Source organism: Zootoca vivipara, chromosome 1 (genome assembly GCF_963506605.1).
Source record: "Zootoca vivipara chromosome 1, rZooViv1.1, whole genome shotgun sequence".
NCBI lineage: Eukaryota > Metazoa > Chordata > Lepidosauria > Squamata > Lacertidae > Zootoca > Zootoca vivipara.
The window spans coordinates 34,691,505-34,716,919 of NC_083276.1; the positions used below are offsets into that span (position 1 = coordinate 34,691,505).

At 42.4% G+C, this 25,415-nt stretch overlaps 1 protein-coding gene across 6 annotated transcripts in view; it reads right to left on the bottom strand.

The window, feature by feature from the left end:
- NUBPL (NUBP iron-sulfur cluster assembly factor, mitochondrial) overlaps positions 1-25,415 on the bottom strand; it is a 69,210-nt gene that overhangs the window by 25,151 nt on the left and 18,644 nt on the right. For 3 of the 6 annotated variants that reach the window (XM_035109842.2, XM_035109832.2, XM_035109852.2), the window contains exons 4-7: positions 24,627-24,717; positions 17,451-17,490; positions 17,253-17,343; positions 737-830 (exon numbers count right to left, since the gene is read on the bottom strand). In XM_035109842.2, coding sequence (XP_034965733.1) covers positions 737-830; positions 17,253-17,343; positions 17,451-17,490; positions 24,627-24,717 — 316 coding nt within the window. Of the gene's footprint in view, positions 1-736; positions 831-1,773; positions 1,860-2,769; positions 16,377-17,252; positions 17,344-17,450; positions 17,491-24,626; positions 24,719-25,415 lie in introns of those variants that run through there. The other 3 variants (XM_060273047.1, XM_060273048.1, XM_035109868.2) reach the window with 3 other exon arrangements.

Consider the following 25,415-nt stretch of genomic DNA (forward strand, 5'->3'; position numbering starts at 1 on the left):
CTCCCACCCTCAAATCAAACTGCTCTTTAAATTCCAGGGCCAAAATAATTTAAGATTTAAAGGGGAAATAGGAGATGTTTAATGTATGGCTAATTTTTCAACTCATGGGAGTTAAGACCTTTTCTGATGGAGGGAGGCGGGCAGGCATTCTGAAAGGACAACACAGAGGGAAGAGACAGACTGTGAAGTGGCTCCACCACTCTGCATCCCTTAAACAGACCCTTAACCGTTAGGTCCACTCACAGACAACTCTGGGGTTGCGGCCCTCATCTCACTTTACTGGCCGAGGGAGCTGGCGTACAGCATCTGGGTACAGCATGACTAAGCCACTTCTGGCAAACCAGAGCAGCGCACGGAAACGCCGTTTACCTTCCCGCAGGAGCAGTACCTATTTATCTACTTGCACTTTGACGTGCTTTCAAACTGCTAGGTGGGCAGGAGCTGGGACCAAACAACGGGAACTCACCCCGTGGCGGGGATTCAAACCACTGACCTTCTGATCGGCAAGCCCTAGGGCTCAGTGGTTTAACCCACAGCGCCACCCGTGTCCCAGCTGCATCCCTTTAAGATGCCACCTAAAGTTAAGAAATTGTTACTGCCATTCAAAAAAGCCTCTTGGTGCTTTTCATCTTTAATCACAACTAAGGCTGCAAGGAATATACCCCACTGAATTCTACAGGACTTGCTTCTGAGTAGACACAGTTAAGCTTGCACTGTAGGTCCATAAAAAAGATACCTGCAATTGGGATATTCTGTGAGATTGACAGTTGTACATCTCCTGTCCCAGGTGGCATGTCAATTACTAGATAATCCAGCTGCTGCCAGTCAACCTAGAAAAGGCCACGGATGAAGAAGGAAAGAAAGAATTTTAAATGTATGGGTTAAACATACTATAGTCTAGCAGGTCTCTTAGCACCAGCACCACGGACCAAGGACCACCTGCTTATGTTACATATACTGTGTGTGTGTGTGTGTGTGTGTGTGTGTGTGTGTGTGTGTGTGTGTGTTATACACAGCCCTGTGCAGGTCAAAGGGCAAGGGTTCGGAATCACTGGTCAGGGGGTGGAGTGTGGGGGTGAGGTGGGGCGATCCTGTTGGCTTCAAAGCTCCATCAGATGCTACCATTGACATAAAAGCATAACAGATTAATACAGGGGCATTCTAGCACTCTTGTTCCAAGCCAGTTGCCCCTTGTGCCAGTAGAAACCTTCCTCGGTAGTCGTGAGGTGCCTGCCCAACCACTGAGGTCAGACTAGCACAGAGACCCAAGCAACTGAATATTTATTAATTTAAAATGCGTATCGGAGAAATGAGTCAGGGGCACAAAGTAACCAACATGGTTTAATCTAGATTAATTGCTTGTGAAAGAACATTATGCCCATTTCATTAGCTTCCTGGAGTTCAAAGTGGTAGGGGACTGTCCTTAAAAAGCGCGACCTTTTGAAAGTTGACTGCCTGTTCTCTGAAAACCTACAATTCGTTGTTCATTTATTTCAGACCAGTCCATGCTTAATTACAAAGAGACATACATCATTTTATTTGTATGATGCCTTTCCATCGTTAAAACCACGGCCAAGGCGGCTCACGTGGGAAAAAATTACGTAATCGCAAACATAACGAAAGTAGCAATAGGTAATAAATAAAACAAAATAACAACAAAACTGAACAATTTTCATATAAATCTTAAGATCTAAAAGATGCAAAAATTAATATCAATAATAGCAACAACACCCCCCCCCTTGCCGCAGACAACAAAAAACCCCTAAACAATACCGCAGCCCAAAAGTCCGTTCAGCAGCCTCAGCTTTTGTAGCTGGAGTCAATCAGGGCCCTGCCGTGCCGGCCAGGTGGGAAAAGGCCTGCAAGGGAGGGAGCAGGTCTTTCAGTACTCAAGAGCCAAAACACAATAGTAAACCCTAAGCATCAATCTGTGTTTGGGTGAAATGAGTAATGAATTGGCTAAAAACAAGTGTACACCAGAATGAGCACAGGTAATGCAAAGCTGTGGCTACAAGAGTAGACTCAAGAGTGTGCTCCCGATGGTTCCTTTGTTGAGGTGGCCTGAATTTGGTGCCTTACTCTGTTCCACTGCTTTCAGCAGGGAGTAAACACACGCAGGAGCTTGATTGCTTGAGTGTATCCCACCCCTTCCGAAAGCAGCGCAACAAGATACACACAGGTCCCACTTACTGAGCACAATGTGTTCCCTGGAATTACACTGTGAGTGTTCGCGTAACTAATCCACAATTTCCACTGATTCCTATGGGAATATTTTTAATACAGTCGTACCTTGGAAGTCGAACGGAGTCGGAACATTCGGAAGCCAAAGCACGGCTTCTGATTGGCTGCAGGAAGCTCCTGCAGCCAATCAGAAGCCGCAGAAGCCCTGTCGGATGTTAGGGGTTCCCCAAAAATAGTTTGCAAACCGGAACACGCACTTCCGGGGTTGGGGCATTAAAACGTTCGACTTGCAAGGCATTCAGGATCCAAGGTACAACTGTACATCATATCATTTCTCCTTTCTCTCCCCCCCACCCCGCTTCCATGGTTTCTTCCTGAAATGGCTGCAGCCAATCAGCAGAGCACAAAGAAGTAAGGAAGTAAGGAGTGGGCAAACTCTGGGTGTGGTGCGTATAGCAATGTTTGGGCATAATTAGTTATGTTTGGATAACTGGTTCTTTCGCATAAGGAGAAAGAGGGTAGCAGCACCTGTGTGTTATACACGATATTCAAATAGCACCAAACTCTCAAAGCTTAGTGTGCACTCACGATTGTTCCTCTGCAACCCAATCTGTGTCTTTCCTGCTTTGGGTGATGGAGAGGTGAGTGTGGCTTTCCTGAAATGGCCTCGTGTGCCAAATGGAGAAGCCTTGCAGGTCTCATTGGTTCCACAGGCCAGAAGTAGCTAAAAAAAGTGTTGTCAAAAAGTGTAATGACATCAGACATGATTGTACTGATTGTACAAGAGTGGAGTCAATGTAATGAGCAACACCACTTCAAGAAAAATGTCTTTTTCAGTGAATATGAACAGAATGAGGAATTATGGAGAAAGAGTATTAAGAGGGTTACAGTGTACATTTCATAATCCAACGTTATTCAGTGCTTTGTATAGTTTTCAAAAGTGACTGACTCACATTTATAGAAATTTTTGAGGCTATATGAATTGACCTTACTTACAGATTACTTATATAATCTATCGCTGAGTGATATTGCAAATCTATTTATGTTTGGAGAAGCTGGTATCAACCTTTTAAAAAAAATCCACTTTTTTATAAAAAAGTACAAAGCCAAAGAAAGCTAGTAAAAAGCTACATAAAAGTCAAATGTGCTTTTTGGCAGCAGATTAGGTCTGTATGTGCTGAAAGATTTGAGAGAGATGGTGCGCAATGCACAACGAAAAAGCTAGCCAAGTACCTAAGAACACTTCTCAGTATAAATAATAAGACCAGCACGAACCCATCAGCTTTTCTTATTCAAGTATCTATATATATAGAAATGTAGGCATTGTGCGCACAGAGGTCACAGCCTTTCTCCGTAACCGCTGAACCAAATTGCATCAAATTAGGACAAAGCGTACCTTGCTCATCAGTGAGGGATCTGGTATTAAAAAAATTCAAAAGCACAACTTTCATACCTTAAATAGTGATTAAACGCAAAAAAGTGGCGCACAAATTAGACATCACCAGCAAAAGCTCTGAAGACTCCAGCAGCATCCAATAGAAAGGCAGACTGCACGCTGTCACCAGCAAAAGCTCTGAAGGGCGGCGCCAAATAATGACATCATCAACCAAGCAACTGAAACCACCAAGGTGGCCATTACCAGACCCCTAGGCCCCTGCCAGGCTGCTAAGCCCCCACTAGGCCCGGGGCGGAGGGCGAGCGCCCAAATCGCAGGTCACAGCACAGCCTTTGTTTTATATAGGCCCCTGCCAGGCCGCCAGGCCCCCACTAGGCCCGGGGGGGGGATAACCCACAGCACTTGGGGGCATGGCAATGGGTTTTTACTTTAAAATTTAGTGGGCGTTGTGTCACATGCGAGGCTCCAGTGGCCATTTTAAGTAAGTGCAGTCATGCCCCTTTTAACCTAGGCTTTATACTATGACTGATTGCAAGTCTCTGCGTCTTTTTAAAAAAACACAACCATGTACTTTCTCTCCCCAGTTTAAGTCCTCGGATATTTGCAGTGGCCAATCCCACCCGCCTTGATTTACAATCTCCCACCTTCCCCATGCCGCTTCCTGGGCTTTTAATGGAACTGAACAGCTTGGGCGCTTCGGAACTCGCCTTCTGTTGCTACGGGGCTGTGGGTCTTCACTATTCGATTCCTCTCCCCCCCCCCCACGGTTGGGATTATTAAAGTAGTTCTCTGGGTTCTCTGGGTCACCAAAATTAGAAAATCCAAATAACAAAAAACACACAACCCCCCGCCAAAACACACAACAACACCCAAATCATACAATACCCGCCCACATCATACAAAACCCACCAAAATAAATGACAACACCAAAAATCAACACAATGATACCCAAATCATACAATACCTGCCCACATCATACAAAACCCACCAAAATAAATGACAACACCAAAAATAAAATTAAACAATAATAACTTCTGCTTCTCATGTTCTTATTCCAAATTTTTTAAATCTAAATATATAAAAATGTTCACGATGCGTGTGCAGGGGCCACTGTAAGGAGATACAGGGGGGAGGGGACAACACTCCCCGGGGAAAACAGAGGGAAGGGTATCCTACCGAAACACAGGGATGAGCCAAGGGTTTGGAGGAAGCAGGGGCGGGATATGTCATGGATCGGGACAGGGTGGGGGGAATCACAGGGATGACCCACAGCAACGCGTGGCCGGGCCAGCTAGTTTATTATATTTTTATCCCATGCTTCCACAAAGGAGCAGAAGATTGAAACTATTTTCCACCTCTTTATCTTCACAATGACTCCAGTCAGTCATTAACAGAGGCGCAGCCTACCAAGGCTACCCACTGAACTTCATGGCTTTAAATAGGGTGAATCTGCTATTTTGTATATTTATTTTGTTTATTGCATTTATATACAGCCCTTCATCCAAGGATCAGCAGTCCTGAAAGACCTACATTGGCTCCCAGTACGTTTCCAAGCACAATTCAAAGTGTTAGTGCTGACCTTTAAAGCCCTGCCAAAGCTCATACTAATGACAAACTTAGTTGGTCTCTAAGGTGCTGCTGGAAGGAATCTTTAAAGCCCTAAAGGGCCTTGGCCCAGTATACCTGAAGGAGCATCTCCACCCCTATCGTTCAGCCCGGACACTGAGATCCAGCTCCGAGGGCCTTCTGGCAGTTCCCTCACTGCGAGAAGTGAAGCTACATGGAACCAGGCAGAGGGCCTTCTTGGTAGTGGCACCCGCCCTGCGGAATGCCCTCCCACCAGATGTCAAGGAAATACACAACTATCTGGCTTTTAGAAGACATGTGAAGGCAGCCCTGTTTAGGGAAGTTTTTAATGTTTGATGTTTTATTCTGTTTTAATATTCTGTTGTGAGCCACTCAGAGTTGTGGGGGAAACCCAGACAGATGGGTGGGGTATAAATATATTATTATCATCATCATCATCATCGGGCAGTTTACAGTATAAAAATGCAAAAAAACACAACATAATAACAAATGCTAAGAAAATGTATTTTGATTGTAAAACAGGAAAGCAATCCTGATTTAGCCTTAGGTGTTCCTTCTGTCTTGCTACCTGCTGGAATTCAATAGCCTTCTTCTCCACACACTGAACTAACAAGCCTCGCCCCCAAACTACATGCCTTTACTTCTCTTCACAGTTGCTACCCACATACCATATTCAAGTAAAGCTGTCTACACCACTGGAGACTCCACCCTTTGCAGTGCTCACAGTACGACCCATTGCCCTTTACAAAAGTAACTATCAATTTTCTACCTAAATCCATTATCTTTTCTTCTTGAGAAGATTTATTTGTGCCAATGGTATGTTTTAAGAACAGTGTGGCATATCTCCCCACCCCCAACTTGAAAAATGGGGATGAGGAGATTTATTTGGAGAGTTTAAGTACTGAAGAGTACCGATCCAGCAGGTAAAAATCAAGAGCTTTTAATTCTAACATATTAATAATGCCTGGAGTGATTGCAAGAGATAAGATATAAATTTATCCCATGAACTCAAGGGAAAAGCACTGAATCCCTTTTCTAGCAAGCAGGGCAGGCACAGGAGTTCTGAAACTTCAAGTATTCCAAGACTTTGCATAACTAGATGTGGATGGGAAACATGTTAGGCATGAAAAGATAGTATTAGTAACTGAGCAATGTCTTTTTTGAGGGTATTTTTCTAACTTTCTTAAAACACAATGAAAAGCCATTGAATACTGTGCTGGAGAAAAGCGGGAAAGAAAAGCAATGTCCCACCCAATGCCGGATTTACGTATGAGCTAAACAAGCTATAGCTTAGGGCCCCATTCTCTCCCCCCAAAAAACATTTTTCACTATTAATATTCTTAATTGTATTTCAGTTCAACAATTACTTTGATAAAATACATTTTTAAAAAATAATGGCTTTAGATACCTATTAGGTCCATAAATTACCATATACAATATATTCAATACAAATAGCAGCAACAATTTGTTGTTAGCAAAGGACAGCTGGACATATGTAAAGGGCCCCATTACCTTCAGTAGCTTAGGGGCTCATCAAACCTAAATCTGGTCCTGGCTCCACCCCCCCTTTTTTTGTACATTAAGATCACAATTTGACTGCCAATCAACAGAACAACAGTTTGATTTTTAGAAGACATATGAACTTCATACACTCCCAAGGGGCTCCCTGTGAACCTTCAAAATACTGTAAGTAAGATTGCAACTGCACAGCAGCAGTTCCTGGGGATGTAGTCAACATTTCTCTACACTTCTCCTTCTAGTACCAGGGTCACCAACACAGTGCCCCTGAGGCTGAGCATACATGTGCCCAAAGAAACCTTCCCCTGATATTAGGTTTGAAATTAGAATCATAGAATCCTAGAGTTGGAAGAGACCACAAGGGCCATCCAGTCCAACCCCCTGCCAAGCAGGAAACACCATCAAAGCATTCTTGACATATGCCTGTCAAGCCTCCGCTTAAAGACCTCCAAAGAAGGAGACTCCACCACACTCCTTGGTAGCAAATTCCACTGCCGAACAGCTCTTACTGTCAGGAAGTTCTTCCTAATGTTTAGGTGGAATCTTCTTTCTTGTAGTTTGAATCCATTGTTCCGTGTCTGCTTCTCTGGAGCAGCAGAAAACAACCTTTCTCCCTCCTCTATATGACATCCTTTCATATATTTGAAGATGGCTATCATATCACCCCTTAACCTTCTCTTCTCCAGGCTAAACATACCCAGCTCCCTAAGCCGTTCATTAACATTACTTTGTAGCCAATAGGATAGGGCCATAGTATGGGCTTGCCTGCAGTTATATGTGAGGTGCCCACAGGGCCGGCCCTAAGGCAAGGCTGGGTGCCGCAATGCGGCAGGGTGCCGGGCCACCAGGGGGGCACCGCGCTGTGCCCGCTAGACAGTTGCGCTGGGAAACGGGGCGCCGGAGGGATCTTCGCACCATGGCGCCAGATATGCTTAAGTGGGTGCCCATGACGGTTTCTCCAATTTGCAAATGTGCCCATAGGTCCAAAAAGGATGGAAACTGTTCCTGTAGCGCTTGATAACCTCATTTCCCTCAATCTCCTCCTCCTCACAACACCACAGGACGATTTGAGGTGTAGCTCCCTTTTTACTCCCTCCACCCCCACTTTTTATGAACCACAGGACTCAAGTAGGCCTTGGCTACAATTTCCATTAAAATGTCAGAAATGGAGTACTATTTAGATCAGATTCCCAAATTATTATTACTATTATTAATTATTATTATTATATGGTTTTTTTAAAAAATAATCCAATGGATATCAGTATTTTTTCAGTTTTCTGAAAATCTGTTAGGTCCGAGTTAATCACAGTATGACACATTGTTCTAGATTCATAATAATTTCCTGTTTAATATGCATTTAACTTTTTTCTGTGTAATATAAAAATGCCAGTTTAAACAAACGATCTAAAACCTTAGGATCTGAAATCACAGGGTGTGACCTCACCCCGGAACAATGTGGCAAATGTCATGAATACCTGGAATTTAGGATACCCATCGCCTATGTGCAGCAAGCAAAAGGCTGTAAATTAAATTAGAATAGTTGCAGCAGCTTCCATCTTTCTTGCATCTAGTCACAGGAGTAACAGGGTGCTAGCTTCTTAGCTGCTGCTGGAGATTGTTCAGGCCAATACTTACAGCGTTGACAGTTGAATTGCTGTACTATGTGGTAAACCTACTACTAAGATGCATGCGTGTTCACATATCACAGCTGTGTCTTATTTAAAAGAGATGGCATTCTACATTATCAGCCCTTTTCTTCCATTCATGATAAGCCATCTCAATCAGACTGATAGTAGTTTCTGGCTAGGGAAAATGTGCGCAAATAAACTGTTTTAGACTGCAGACTGTTTCAGGGGGGGGGAATGGAATTTTGCATGCAAGTCTCATTTGTAAGCAACATTCTACCAAATCATGACCTTAATCCTTCTTCTAAGATCAGTTCTAAGAAATGTGTCTATATGCAAATACTTCTTTGTGTAGGAATAAATTAGCTCAGATTAACAAAACATTATGGTAGCAGGAATTCCCTCTTGCAAACAAACAAGTGAGTGTTGGTTACAAAATTATACCTGTAACACCCACCATCTGTCAGCCATTGTGCATGTGTGGAAAATGCTAAAGTGTTCACTGCTTGAGTACGTACAGTGTTGTGAAACATTTCAGATGTTGGAAATGTAATTGCACTTTGCTTAAGCGCAGCATTCATCTTTTTTTTTCCTTCTAAAAAAAACATTTCCTTGACATTTATTGTTAAAGCGGTGTAATTAACTGCCATGTGGTGTCTGTGTATTTTCCCTCATTCAGGAACATCGCGAAAGCTTCTGTGCAAATTGTTCTAATCAATCACCAGGTATAAGCAACAAATTAAAAATCAAAACTATAGATATTCACATAATGTATATTCTAAGTAAGTAGCGTAAACACCACATTCCTCATGATGCAACACAAACAACTTATGAAGGTGTAGATGCACAGGAATGCTGTTTAAGAACACATCCTGTAATGTGTATCATTTGAAGAGTAACAAAGAAAAGCTGCGAATTGTGCACTTGTACTAATGCCACGTTTTGTGAACAGCCTATTCCCATTAATTTAACCCATTTTGGATTAACACTAAACCATGATTTCGCACTACGTAAGCATGCCTGGGGCTCATACACTCTTCCTCTTCTCTGATGTAGCCACAAGAAGATCAGAAGCATTTGCCTCTCTGTTTCAAACTAACCAGAGTTCATCGTTATATCTGAATCGGGGAGAACTCCGCCTTGAATCAGGAATAAACCATATTTAGATCAGGGTGAGACGAGGATAGCAAGTGACATACAAGCATAAAGATAAAAGTGTTTGGGCTTGGTTATAGCTGGGTATCAGGATCAAGCAATTAAGCCAGTCTTTACAGGAAAGGTGAGTTTTGAAGGAAGGATCTGGATGAGCATAAATATTAGTCCTCAAAATATTGGTTATTTTATATATAGGAGCCAAGCTGCGGTGCATGATGATAATTTCCTTGAGCCGTTTCTGCATATTGGCTCCTATGTAAGCTAATATACCACGGATTGGTGATCTTCAGAATTGAATGTTCTCATCTCCCTTCGTGCTGTCCAATTCCTTTGCTATTCTAGAAATTGACAGTTTGCCATTATATATGAGTGGGCAACTATGCTTATCTTTAAATCCAAAACTGGAAATCCCTCCACTTAGTTCCCCAATTCTGATTTTGAGCACAAACCACGATTTGTCAATTTTGATCCTAACAGCAGACAAGGACATTCAGGGAGAAATCCCAGCCGGAGGTGGGGAAAAGGCACATATGAGCCCAGAACCAATGGCCAATCATTTATTTGGCCTTTACTTCTGAACTTTGAAGCAGCCTCAGGTGTTTTGTTTTGTTTTGTTTTTGAAATGTTTGGAAACAGTTTCCCTCATTATTCTTTTTCATATGGAAATGTATAAGCAGACCAAAAAAAAAAACTTTATAAAAAAGTTAAGATACTATCCACAAACCTATGTGGGAGATTTTACATCTCCATATCTGAAAATACATTTTGACTGAAAAGTAATAAGATAAATCCACCCTTTAACTATTCTGTGGCACATTAATGACATTTAGCTTTCTTGCTTTTTGTAATAATCCTTACTTGTTAAGCACACATAGGAGAGTTCATGCTTTTGCTTGAAAGACCGCAAGAGCAAACTACACATTGCATGAAATCAAAACAAAAATGGGTCACCTCACTCCGACTCTCTGAACTTTTCCTATTATCAAATGTCTATGTAATCAAAAGTGGGGCTCACACTCTGGCACTTATTTCTGTTGATATCAAGCAAAGGTTCCATTAAAAACCTACACTGCATGAAAGACACTTGTGTAATAGTATTAGCGTAGCAAATGCTAACATCACGGCAGCGTCTATCATCTTTATACAAGGGAAACAGGGGAGGTTTACCTGCCATTTCAAACAGATTATAGACCAATCCTCTCTCCTATAGGTGAAAGTTACAGTCAAGGTTTGGTATCCAATGGCTGCAAGAGTGGAAGGCTGTGCATCCGACAAAATTCAATTATCCCTTTCGGGCCCTGCACTCTCCAGACAGCCACTCCATAAGGTTGGAGGACATTCTTGAAGCATATGAGTTGTACTGTATCCTCTGTGGGATGCAATCACAGGCAGGGGAACATCCAGTCGGTGTAACTTCCTGTTCCACTGGTCTGGAGCATCCTCCCCCTGCATGTGATCTGGGAGATGGGCATGGCTCTGGCGGGCTCCATAAAAGAGCCGAGTCATGCAGCCATTTTCTCAGTCTTGATTCTTGCAGTTTTGTCTAGTCTAGTTTGTCTTGATCTCTTGCTTTACTTGTTCTCTTGCTTGCTGTTCTTTTGCTGCCATGCTGCTCTCCTGCAGCCATTTTGTTCTATTGGTGTAATTTTGCTGTCTGCTGGCTGTCAGCCAGCAGCACATGAGTTCAGTCTCCATATAAGAGATGAGCTCAGTTTCTTATATAACTATTAAGTAAAGCCTGCATTTCAGGGATCAACATACCTGCCAAGTCCTGGACTGCAGAATCCGGGACCGGTAGCCGTGTGACACTGGAAGTTGCGTAAACGCAACTTCCGGTGTCACTTTGCCCATCTATGGGCACAAAAGATGGCCGGCGCTGGCAACGGAAGTTGCATCTACACATGTCCAGAAGTGCGTAGATGCAACTTCCGGTGTCGCTTTGCCCCTATGGGCACAAAAAATGGCCGCCGCCACCGGAAGTCGTGTCTACGCACTTCCGGACATGCGTAGATGTGACTTTCGGTGCCGGCCATTTTCGGTGCCCATAGATGGGCAAAGCAGGGGGGGAATGGCCGCCGGCAGGAGAATATAAGAGAGAAAGCGGGAGACGAAGTGATACGAGGGACCGCCGGGAAACGGTATGAAAAAACGGGGGTTTCCCGGGGAAAATGGGGTACTTGGCAGCTATGGGGATCAAATCGTGAAGTGAAATGTGAGTAAACGTTTTGTTACTTTATTCAGAAAGACTCTCGTGTCTTTATTCTTTTAAGAGGGATCAAAGGGGACACCAGGAAATAATCCTAAGAGATTCAAGTGTATCTGCAAGCTAGCTTCCAGCTATATGGAGGGGAATCTGCTCTGCTACATCACTTACTAGTGAGAGTGAAGGAAGGATAATGCTTATTCCTACTATCCTTAACATTCCCACATCCTCCCCCTCCTCTGCAGCTTTCTTCAGCCCAAACTGACCAGAAGTCTCCATTCTCCATTCCCTGCCCCATTCTCTAAAGAGGTTTTTCAAAGAGTGCAGAAGCTGTGGAGGGGGAAGAGAAGAAGATAAATATCTGCCATGTGAGCCATCTTCTACTCACACAACTGTTGAATAATATTTATCTTTTTCGAAGCATAAACCCAACAAAAGCAGGTGCCTGCACACTCAAACAAAATAACCAGGTTCTTCAGTGGCGCCATTAACTGCAGTCATTAACTATTGTTATCAAAAACGTTATTCTTTACAGTTACACTGAATGATGGAGCTGAGGATGAAATGCATTCACTCTGAAGTTACTCTGCTGGAAAATATCAAGGCTAACAATGTAAGAGGTTGTTGACATTTCCAACTGATCTCTTAAAAATGTGATGGCTTTCTAGCGACCACTAAAGCTTACTGAATTGCTGGTTATTTCCCATAACGTATACTGTAATTTGTATTTACAATAATTGCTTAGTTACAGCCTATTTAAATAATAATAATAATGGTATTTGAGCATGAAAATGCCTCTACAGAGGGACGGCATATACAAGAATATAGAGGGCTACAGGCTTAAGTAGGTTTTGAAAAGTGAGTCTTGAATAGAGCGAGCCCTGGCTAGAATTAACTGTTTTAAGAGCACAGATGTTAACTATGATTAAGGCTGCAAGGGGAATGTTTCCAAAGAGGAGAGGAAGTATGTGAGAGCTCACATCTTCCCCCAGATAATGCTACACTACATTACGGATATTTGCAGCGGTGCAAGGGTATAAACATCATTATGTCTGCACCAACCACTAATGGAGGGGATATCATCTATTTCAGTGGGATCGACTACAGAATTGGGAATCGTCATTCAACTGTCATGTCCCAGAATACCTCTTCCAGAAACATAATGAAGTCTCAGTGCAGCAGTCTCTTTTCCTGAGTAGCTAAAAGTTCCATGCTCTCTTCCATAAAGAATATAAACAGAATAAATAGTTTTAATGTTACCAGACAGTTGTATTTGTACCTGCCTTGGGAGTGTCTGCAGAACCTAATTCTGCTAAACTTCTACTGTATAAGGGAGAGAAAAAATACCATGAAGAACAACTTGATACACCTCTGTTTTCTGTGTCTCACCCTTATAAAGGAAACATAATATTCTAAAACTGATGATAAAGGCCATTTCACAATATTGCCTAGTTTTATGTGCAAGTCCATGGACCTCTTCCACTGGCTGCAATAAAATGCATTAGGAATATTAGATCTGACTGACTTAATTTTCTTGAGATCTTTATTTAATATTTTATAACCCTGCCTCAATGTCTGGGAGCCCCTTAAACTCAACGTATTATATCATAAACCAAGATTAAGAAGGCAATTTATGTGACTTATATATAGCCAGCCAAAGGAGGAGCAGAACGAACTATTACTTTCAATTCTGCCGGAGAAGAAAAGTTACAACCAGGCTATTAATGCACAAAATAATTAATCCCCCTTTTTTGTAAAGCTCTAAACTTAAACAACAACTTCTGAACAGTAGTTTAACCTGTGGTGACCAGTGACAAAATGTGGAGATAAGAATCATGGAACATCCAATCAAACCCAGCTTTGGAACAATAAAATATTTTGTTTAATTACTGTATGCAACGCCTGAATCTCTACAATGTAAATGTCCTGGTCACATAATTAAATCTGGTAAACAATGAGTAATAACCTACTGTTACAAGCAGGAGTAAGATTTAAACACACACTCATGAAAACACTCTGCAATTATATCTATACAGTTGCGTAGTTATAAAGCCTTCCTCTACAACAGATTCTACCTGTCTTTGCTGGTATCTGTATGCATTTAGTTTTCCTGAAAGGAAACTCAATTTGTCCTGATGCAGGATTAAGGAGCACATAGCTTATACACAAAAGGAAAATGCTTTGATTGGAGGAAAGTCCTTCTTAAAGCCTTCTTGCAGCTACAAGTGAAATTCCATTGTCAGGGAAAATCATTAATGCCCCCCCCCCCCCCGTGTCAAGGCAACACCAGTTCTTTTTTGCTTCTGGATCTGCTAGATTACAACTGCATCTTTAGTTGCTAGGTAACAACCAACTCAGCATACATCATTATCAACACCCACGAGAAAGAAACTGCCATCTGCTTCTCATTTGGGAATTCCATTGACTGAAGCAATATTGCAGTTACTGCAACCCCCCCCCCCCCAATTATCCTTTCAGCCCTGCTTGTTAGTAAAGCAGGTACTGATGTCAGAACTGTGGTATATTATGCTTTGGGTAGTGACCAAATAAGAATAAGGCATGTTTGAAAGGGGGGGGACGCCACCACAGGCAATTGTGATATGTGGAAAACAACACTACCGAAAAAGAAATAGTGTTTCCAAACACATAATAATCTCCCAGTACTAGCAGACCCCTTATCCCAGGGGTCCCCAAACTAAGGCCCGTGGGCCGGATGCTGCCCAATCGCCTTCTAAATCCAGCCCACGGACCGTCCGGGAATCAGCGTGTTTTTACATGAATAGAATGTGTCCTTTTTAGGGTGATGACTTTTTCAATTTTTTTCTCAAAAATTATTTCCTGTAGCACAAATGGATGAACTTTTGCCTATTAATGACTAAAATGAGGCATATTCCATTGAAATATTTAAAAAGGTTACGCACAAACAGTTTTAAATTTTTGTATGCCGTTTTACCATTTCATAAAATTGTATTAACAATTCCATATATATTTCATATCAAATTGGGACACAACACCACATGCCACAATGGGGAGTGTTCTTAGCAACATAGGGTATACAAATGTCACACCTGCGCAAGGTAAAAGCCCCTTTTTGGGACTCAGCCAGCAGACCCTGCCGGACATGCTGGGAAAAGAACCTACAGGAGAGGTAGCAAAACATCCTCCTCTAGCGGCGTCTATACTGTTACTGCAGCTAAAAACAGCTTCCTTGTGTGTTTGATGACCCTATATAATGTTGTATATATGTGACTCTAAAGCTTGGGTTCAATTTTATATCTGCTTACAGTGACTTCAAAAATGGTCAAAAAACTGATAAAAAAAATTTAAAAAATCATTTTGTGCGTGAGGTTTTTTTTTTATCAAATCTCTTTGAAAGTAAGATTTTATCTAATCTTTAGTGAAAGCTCATCAAATTATGATACAGGGAAATGAGGTTGTAAAAAAGTCATCACCCTAGTACTTTTATTTAAAATGCATCTCTGGGTTATTTGTGGGGCCTGCCTGGTGTTTTGACATGAGTAGAATGTGTCCTTTTATTAAAAATGCATCTCTGGGTTATTTGTGGGGCATAGGAATTCGTTCATATTTTTTCCAAAAATATAGTCCGCCCCCCCCCGGTCTGAGGGATAGTGGACCAGCCCCCTGCTGAAAGGATTTGCTGACCCCTGCCTTATCCAGTTGTGCTACGTTGTTATGCTTCTCTTTACGTTAACAAACAATACTGGTGCTGCGCTAAAAACAGCAATGGTTGGAGTAAAATCTTACTTTTAGGTGGTCGGCAGAAATTAAGGCTGGAACTAGCTATTACAGCAAACGGGAAACAGAAGCCCTTTATCACCTCCATAACATCTAACAATGGCTTAATGGGTATCATCACACATTGAGTGTTTTTGCTCTGCCTCAGTTCCACTTCATAGGCTACTGCTTGCTTGAATTGTCCAATGATGTCCCACCATGGACTGTTGCCGTTAGAGGTTACTAACAACAAAGAGGAATGAGACACGGAGCAATTTCTTTCAGCAGAAGCCCCATGTGTTGGTGCTGACCTTTAAAGCCCTAAACGGCCCCGGCCCAGTATACCTGAAGGAGCGTCTCCACCCCCATCGTTCTGCCCGGATAACTGAGGTCCAGCGCCGAGGACCTTCTGCCGGTTCCCTCACTGCGAGAAGCAAAGCTACAGGGAACCAGGCAGAGGGCCTTCTCGGTAGTGGCACCAGCCCTGTGGAATGCCCTCCCATCAGAGGTCAAAGAGATAAACAACTACCTGACATTTAGAAAACATCTGTAGGCAGCCCTGTTTAGGGAAGTTTTTAATGCGTGACATTTTAATGTATTTTAATCTTTGTTGGCAGCCGCTCAGAGTGGCTGGGGAAACCCAGCCGGATAGGCGGCGTACGAATAAAATATTATTATTATTATTATTATTATTATTATTATTATTATGTCCACCATATCATCTAGCCTTGGCTTCAAAGATCTAATATAGGTGATCAGATATTGTCCCATGGGCGTACCCAGCGAGGGGCGGGGGGCAGCTGCCCCCTCCAAAGAAAAAATATTACCGTATTTTACGGACCATAACCCACACTTTTCCCCTCCGAAAACTGAAGGGGAAAAGTCGCTGCGGGTTGTGGAAATTGGGCTGTTTTCGTCCTCTCCGCAGCTGCAGCCAGCGACAGGAACGTGGGAGGGGGGAGGAGCAGCCTAAGCTGGGGGGGCAGGCGGGCGGGAGCTCCATCCTTCCTTCCCCCCTCTTTCTTTCTTCCTTTCTCTCTCTCTCTCTCCCGCCAGCCCTTTTCTCTCTCTCTCTCTCTCTCTCTCTCACCCACACACACCCACACACACCCCTTCTTTCTTTCTTTCTTTCCTTCCTTCCTTCCTTCCTTCCTTCCTTCCTTCCTTCCTTCCTTCTCTCTCTTCCCTCCTCCCTCCCTCTTTCCTTCCCTCTCTCTTCCCCTTTTTTGCCCCTCCCCCATTTTTGATCCTGGGTACGCCCCTGTATTGTCCACGAAAGCAAATTTCAGCTGCTTATCCAACAGAAGGATCCACTATTTATTTGACTGGAAAGTTGTTAAATGCAGAAGGCTACCTAATAGCAAGTCAGACAATGGTACATTGACCTTGTGTTGTCTACATTGACTGGCAACAGTTCTCCAGAGTTTCAAGCAGGGGTCCTCCCCAGCCCTACCTGGAGATGATGGGACCTTTTGTGTGCAAAACTTGGACACCAATTTATGGTCCTTCTCCACTAATGGAAAGCAATGGGATGGATTCAGCTAACCCAGCGCCCTAACAAAAGGGAGCACAGGGATTCCCACTCATGCAATGAGGCTCTCTCCCCTTGTCCTCCCCCTGTGCCTCCCCCAAATCAGCTCTGGAGGGTTGGGACAATCCTCAGAACAGTGGGAGAGGGGAGGAGAGGGAGGATCCTTTCATCTGGTTCTCAGTATTTCCACCTTCTTTCAAAATGCTTTCATATACAGTGATCAGCACAGGCTTGAATAACTTTATCATCTTTCCTTGGTTTATCAATGAAAGGGGGGGGATAAATTTCTTCAAAAAGCAACATGTTTATATAACTCCTTACCTGTCTCAACAACTTCTCAATGGCTGACATTACCATGGGGCCTCGCCAGACAATTGGTGCAGTCTCTTCTACCAAGAAACCTATGGACATACTACAAGAGAAATGCAAATATATTTTTTCAACTTTCAGACATGTTACAGGGAGCAAAATATAGGGAAAAAAATACGTAAAATGGATTTGAACCTACAGATTGCTTACCATGCAATTCCATAGTTCACAAGAGGCCTCATTAGGTTTTCTAGAATGGAAAATGTGTTTTAAAAAGACATTTTTAGACATTATTATTGTAAGCTCTGTTCATTATGACTGTTAAAATGTGTAGAAACTAGAGGCATCTATAAGAGCAATCTGCACCCTCTTAAAGTTTTATGACTTCACTACAAAGCAGAGGGCCAGTCGAGACATTAACATATAACCAGGGTTACCACGAGTCACCGTTTGTTGCTTTAACCTAGTAGGATCTCACATATACAGTATAACCATGGTAATCTCTGGCTTGTGTAACTGTGATATGTTGTTGTTATCGGACTGTTTTCCAAGATATTACATCTTTCTCCCTAACTGCCCTCAGCCTAAAGGGGAAATAAGCTATGTCAATTCTACATTAGGCCTGATACCTAAAGATCTGCTAAGAACCTTCTTAACATGGGTGAAGACAAGTCCAATAAACCAGACTCTAAAGCCAGAATATTTTATCCAGAGAGAGGACCTGCTACCAGTCAAACTAATAAGGTAGCTACAGCTTATTTCAGGAGAGTCCCAAGAAAATGCTGCATCAGCAAGTCAACAAAAATGTGGTTTTTGACATAATTATATTGCAACTCTACTCCATAGATTTCTTTCTGAAGTTTGGTACCATTTAAGATTCTTAACAAGAGTTTACTTGATGAAAAACAGAATATGACGTCACTGAAAATCTAAACATCTTGCATTCATTCAGACACTACAATTTCCCTCAAGAAATCTTGCACTTGCATATGCAATATTCAGCAGTTTATAAATGCTATAAAATAAAATAAAATTTATTGTTACCAGCCTGTGCTAGGGTGCCCATATAATAATCATATAATAATAATTTATTATTTATACCCCGCCCATCTGGCTGGGTTTCCCCAGCCACTCTGGGCGGCTTCCAACAGAAAAATGAAATAAAATAATCTATTTAACATTAAAAGCCTCCCTAAACAGGACTGCCTTCAGATGTCTTCTAAAAATCTGGTAGCTGTTTTTCTCTTTGACATCTGATGGGAGGGCGTTCCACAGGGTGGGCGCCACTATCAAGAAGGCCCTCTGTCTGGTTCCCTGCAATTTTGCTTCTCGCAACGAGGGAACCGCCAGAAGGCCCTCGGTACTGGACCTCAGTGTCCGGGCAGAACGATGGGGGTGGAGACGCTCCTTCAGGTATACTGGACTGAGGCCATTTAGGGCTTTAAAGGTCAGCACCAACACTTTGAACTGTGCTCGGAAACGTACTGGGAGCCAATGTAGATCTTTCAAGACCGGTGTTATGTGGTCTCAGCGGCCGCTCCCAGTCACCAGTCAGTGCATTGCAGTAGTCCAAGCGGGAGATAATGCTTATGCATGCTTCACCACTCAGAATAACCCCATGGATGCTCTTAAAACGTCTTTCTCTATATGCCTGGCTATGCTGAAAGCCGAAAACCATAGGAGACTATGGCTGCACTGTTATAGATTGATTAAATACACCAACATCAATGGGTCTTTAGCAAAAGCAAAAACATACTTGTTTGCATTTTTGACTTAAAACCTATGAACACATAAGCCAAGTTCACCCACCATGTAAGCTGCAGTGAATGGTTTACCATTAATGTGTCAATAGGGGCTGCTTTGCTTCTTTCAGCTAGCACACGGAAGAAGCAAAAACATGACTCCTGACTTAGCATCATATTTGAACTTTGTACTTCTTTTCAGTAGATCATCATGGTTTGTTTGGCATGACAATTCCATATCATGTTTTCTCAGGTTTCATATGCTTGGGGGAGGGGGGCGGAATCTGGAAACCAAACAGGCAGGATATGTACAGAAGGAGGAAACTGTGACATATTGCCCTTATTTCTAGTTCCTTCCATAGTGGCTCCCACCACTGCAGAGACACGCCACTTTTCAGATTTTTTAAAAAAAGGCTTGCCTTTTCAGCAGTGGGAACTGCAACACCAAACACAACAAAAAGATATTTGGCATTCCAGTGCTGCGGAACCAGCATGGATTGCAGCCTTAGAATTTAAAACAAACCACAGATGTAAAATGTTTCAACAAGTGTAGGACTTGAAGGTGCATTTTAAAGTGGCTGATGCCGTTGACAATAGTTCGTGATTGCAACTATTAATTTCCCTTTTCCAAAATTATATTTCAGTGCATAGTTATTGAGCAGTTACTCCTCCACATCTACTTAAAAATAAGACGGCAGTATGAGCTTACTCAGAAGCTTAGGAATCCATTGCATCATGAACACCACCTTTTTGTAGAGCTGAAATCTTTCACCACTCAAAATCATCATTATTATCCACCTCCTCACTTTTTCATGATGTCTCATCTCAGGAAGAGCACAAAAGACTACCACGACAAATGGTATCACTTGCCACAATGCTATTCAGGGGGAGTATTGCAGCATAAACTTTGAACTCTTATTACCTGACAGCTGCAGCACAGACTATTGTTGTTGTTGTTTAGTCGTTTAGTCGTGTCCGACAGGATGTGAATTCAGGAGATCTGAAAGCCAGCCTTTTTTTCCCCTTCCTTTTTTTTTTGAACACACAACTGGGAACAATGTAATTAATCAAATTTCTACTGAAAGGAAGAAGGTTCTCTGTCCATCACTAGTCCTTTCCCAAACAATTAGGATTTCCATTTATGTGACCTCGTGCATAGTTAATAGCAGTCCAACTATCTATCCCTGTTTACTTGAAACAGTCCCTATTTTCTAGGACGTGTCCTGAGTCAGCAGCAACAAAATACCAAAACTGCCACATTAGGAGTATGGAGTAGAATCATAGAATCTTAGAATTGGAAGGGGCCCAAGGGTCATCTAATCCAAGCCCCTGCAATGCAGGAATCTCAGCTGAAGCATCAATGGTAGATGGCCATCCAACCTCTGCTTAAATTGTGCCGAAAGCAACAAAAGTTAGTATAATCAACCAACTGGAAGGCTTTCTTGTTTATTTTTCTCCTCCTAGCCTTATAAACTAATGATAGCAAAAGCATTAAAACAGTTGCCCTAACTATTCTTTCACATTTCTGATTTAATTAAGATTTTTCTGCTTTTCAATGACATAAGGATCAATTCAAGATGTGCATCAACTAGAAGGAGGAAGTGTTCCCGTCACAGTAAAATGCCTGTATCATACACACCTCCCCATGCTTTTGGAAATATTAGTGCTTTAGCCTAGCTGTGTTGCCAAGGCAAGTTATTAAAAGACTGAGAAGAACACACAAAATAAGACTTTTACCTACTTTTCATTGTTAGGAACAACATGTACAGTACAGAATGCTCAGCATTAAGGTTTATTATAAAGCTCTGGATGCCTTTAATATCCCACACTGCTGCTAAAATTTACTCATCTATACAACAGATACTTTGAAAGGCACAGGCGTTTCTGTTTGTTGCAGCAAAAACAGTAAAGAATCTTATGACGTCTTAAAGGCTAAGAAATGTACTATGGCATCAGCTTTCAGGAACTTCGTGCATCAAATGAAGTAGACTCTAGTCCATGAAACCTTACACCATAATAAATCTGTTAGTCTTTAAGGTGCAACGAGGCTGCAGTCCTCTAGGCATGCTTTATGTTTCACACAGAAATCTTCCCACCTCACAAAAGACAACCTAGCAACCTAGGGAGGAACATAACTGAACTTCTAAACTGTAATACACATTTTTTAAAAAAAAATAAACAGGATTGGCCTTAAAGTGGTTGTTTTAAAATTGCTTACTCTGTTAAGCATGCCAAAAATGTCAGAAATTGAAAGGGGCAACACTAAAAATTCTACCTAGCTTGCTGTAGCCACTGCAAGTGCTTTAGAATAGAACACTGAATTAAGAACTAAATCGTTTCACTACCACTGTGATCTGTTATTTATCATCTGGCACCTCCGTCCTATTGCTGGCAATCATCCATCTTTGTAAGGTAATGAGGCTCCCTCCAGTGAAAGTGAGAGAGCCCTCTTTGTGGCCTGATGCTTTGGTGGTGATATGAAGAACCAAACTTCCTTAGCATCTCTTGATCTCACAGACTAAACCCAAAGAAAAGACAACCATCAACACATGGGGTGACATGAATGTGAGTGTGTGAAGATTGTCCATTTTCTGCCTCACAGAACCCCAAATTATTATTTCTTTGGCATGTAAAGCCACAATTTCCAGCTTCTGTGTCACAAACTTACTTCTGTCCTATTATGCAATATGTTACATGCTTTGCAGATTATGTGTTTTTACACTAAAGTAAAATACAGCTACCAACTATTTCTGAATTACAATCATGGTGTTTCCAAAGGAGTGTTTTAAAATCAGACAGTACAGCTTTTTCACTACAGAAAGCAATTCAGTACTGGCCCAAGCTGGCGACAGCTCCATTGACAGTATTTACTACTCTCTGTCTGCAAATTAAACAAATCGCCGCTGTTTAGTCCAGCTTTTCTTGCAACTCCAAGACTAAATACTTAATTTCTGCTGGAGAGTCTTTGAAGAGTTTTTTTTTTTTTAAGAAATTGGAATAGTTGAACTAGGACTACTAGAAATCAAACAGGGGTCATCTCAGAGGGGTCGTCTCTCTTTCATTGCTAGGTACAAAATATGAACGTTGGATCGTCTAGTCCACCCTAGGCTCCTTCTGGCTCAACTGCTTATTTCTGCTAGTTTCATACTACCACAATATTGGGTACATTTTAGCAGCATCACACAGGTTATAAATAGGCTCCCTCCCAACCACCTCTCCCTGTGCCACCTGCAAGCAAAAGTATGGACCCTAAAACGATCTGTCAGTAGCCGCTCCACTCACCCCTTTCTGAAGGGGAAGGAATCATGTGGCAGCTAAGTAAGCCTGGCATTTAGGGCACAGCGAAACATTTAATAATCCATTAATGAAAATTTGTAGACTAAGGAGGGCTCCCTTGGGGGGAAGGGAGCTTTAAACTAAACTACTGAAGGCCCTAATCGACATCTTCCAAGATTTTGTGTTCTACACAGATAAAACCAGCCATAACGCACACAACCAATGTTAACACATAAGGAGATTGGATTAGCTCCAAAAACCAATTACTTGGTGTTCTTCCTACCCCTACGCCACGACATTCCCAGGACTTTGGATAACAAATCTTCACATGAAGATGAAACAATATACAGTAGGTCACCAATGTAAGAATGTCTTATCCCACAAGGGTTTGAGACATTATTATAACACTAAGTACAGGCACAGATAATTTTTCTCAGCCATTAAACACTTGTAATGGTCTCTGTTATAGTGCCCTGACCATAGGATCTTCCACACCGATACTATGGTTAGGAAATCAGGTAGGATGTGACACAGATCATTTCACAATTAGTCTTTACAGATTTGATTTGCATTCCAAGGCTCAGCTACTGTGTTACCAGATTCCAAAAGCAACGCCTAACTCTAGCCAAATGCATGCCCTATTGTGAAGTTAATAAATATTTGTATAGCACACATAATTCATTTCAGTTATAGGATTTTTGTTCTGACAACTTGTAATGATGCTGGATGCTTCCTCACGAGTAAGCGGCTCCAAACTCCGTGGCTGGTTTTTACAGAGTTTTATTATATACATATGAACAAGACAGAGCATCAAAATCCATGACTGTTCTATTCCGAATCAGAATCCGGAAGCACCAACCGTCAGGACTTCTGCCAACAAAACGCCCTTGGCACCTTGAACCTCCTCCTCTGCTCCCGCCTCTTCCCCCCCTCCGCTGTTGGGGTGATGGGGCTGGTGGAGCACCCTCTCCACCCAGGCTGCTCAGCTGAGGAGCCGGTGTTGTCTCCTCTGGAGCCTCCCCTTCTTCAGCACTGTGGTCCGATCCCTCAAGCCTTCCCTCTGGAAACCTCGCACTCTCAGCATCCCCAAGGGTCTGCACCGCTTCCTGGGCCTCAGTACCACCCTCCGAAGGATGCTGCAAGGCGCTAGCATCCCGGGCTGCCAGATGGTGCGATCTCCCCCCCCCCCTGCCCCCAAAAGATAACAGGAACTGGACCTCTGTATGATCAGGCAATCAAGTGGCAGGCCGGGCTCTCACTGGAAGCTGTACGGTGCTCACATTTTCCCACCTCCACACTATTGTAGCACTACCCTAGAATGCATGGTAAGGAGCTCCACCAGAACTGTAGCATTTCCGCTTTTTTAGTGCAGACAGCTTTACTCCATCCAGCCCACACTGAGGAAACTGCATCCCTATTATGTACTTCCATTTGTTTTAAAGATTTACGTATCAAGCCTTCAGCAAAGCTACATTCCAGGACAATTTAAAAACACAGTTAAAATATGGTGTGTGTTTTAAAAGAAACCAGTATGCTTTCAAATACGGTGGTACCTCGGTTTTTGAACGCAATCCGTTCCGGAAGACCATTTGAGTTCTGAAACGTTCGAAAACCGAAAACTCAATAGCCTACAGCCAGGCCTCAGGATATTGCACTCAGTGGAAGCCACGTGGCATGTTCCACTTCCGAGGCGTGTTTGAAAACCGAAGCATTTACTTCTGGGTTTGCGGCGTTCGAAAACCAAAATGTTCATCAACGGAGATGTTCAAAAACCGAGGAACCACTGTAGATGCATTAAAAGAAGTCTGGAATGATTAGGACTCACATTTGTTTGGCACCAAAAAGTTAACATAGATGCCTGTTGAGCCTCTCAGGAAGAGAACTCCAGATGTTATCACTGAGAAGGGCTGCTATTTAGTTGCCACATGTCCCATCTTGGATGATGGGGACACCTGAAGGCAAGGGTCCAAAGATTATCTCAACTCGTGGGCAAGTTGATATGAGAACACATCTCCAAGTCCTAAGTCATATATGGCTTTAAGAGGTAAGCAACATCACTTTCAAGTGTGCTCAGGAGTAGACCGGAAGTCTGTGAATCTCTCTCAGTGCTGCTATGTATGTTCTCATTAACCAGCCCAAGGCAACACCCTTAAAATCTGGATTTTGAGCTACAGTTTTCAAACAGTGGTCAAAGGCAGCTCCTTATGCAATGCAATGCAAGTCTATTTTTGTTACCATGGCATGGTCATTTGGCAAGATAGGAGCATCTTCCCCGACTCTCACCATCACAAATAATCACTGCCTCTCAAGATTTCCTTGTAACTTTGGGGAGGGAAGGGGAAAAACAGTAAGATCCATCCAAACTTACTTGGTGTCACTTCTGGACTTCCTTTCAAATTCATCATCTTTGGGATGGAAGGCCCGTACACATCTGCATCAAGCAAACCAACTGCTTTTGTCTGTGGAAGGAGAACACACAGCCACATCATTCTTAATGGAAAAAGTTATGCGCAACAGTTGTAAGCGAACTTTAATTTTAGCTCTAATTTAACTTTTGTAACTTATTAACTAGTGGTGCTTTAAATCTAGAAAGAACTGCACTCAATTACTCTACTCAGCAAGGGATATAAATGCACAGCCAGTAGATGTGCTTAATGGAAGTATAAGCACATTCCCACCTGGTTCCAACGATTACCATGTGTAACTAAAGCTGGACTAGTGTCGCTAATACAAGATTATTTTGAGACTTAAGTTTAAGAGTAAAAGAAAAACTAAGAGGTGTCTCTTGGCATAAATGGAAGATATTAATAAAAAGATTCAGAGAAGGATGGATTATTATTTCTTTCACAGGGTAGCTGCCATATTAGTCCGCCGGGGAAGGGCCATGGCTCAGTGGTAGAGCATATGACTTGCATGCAGAAAGACACAGGTTCAATCCCTGGTATCTCCAGGTAAGGCTGGGAGAGACCTCTGTCTGTAACCCTGGAGAGCTACTGTGAATCACTGTAGACAATACGAAGCCAGGCGGACCAAAAGAGCTAATAATAATTATAATAAAAATAATTATAATAATAATTTATTTATACCCCACCCATCCGGCTGAGTCTCCCCAGCCACTCTGGGCGGTTCCCAATCGAATATTAAAACAATACAACAT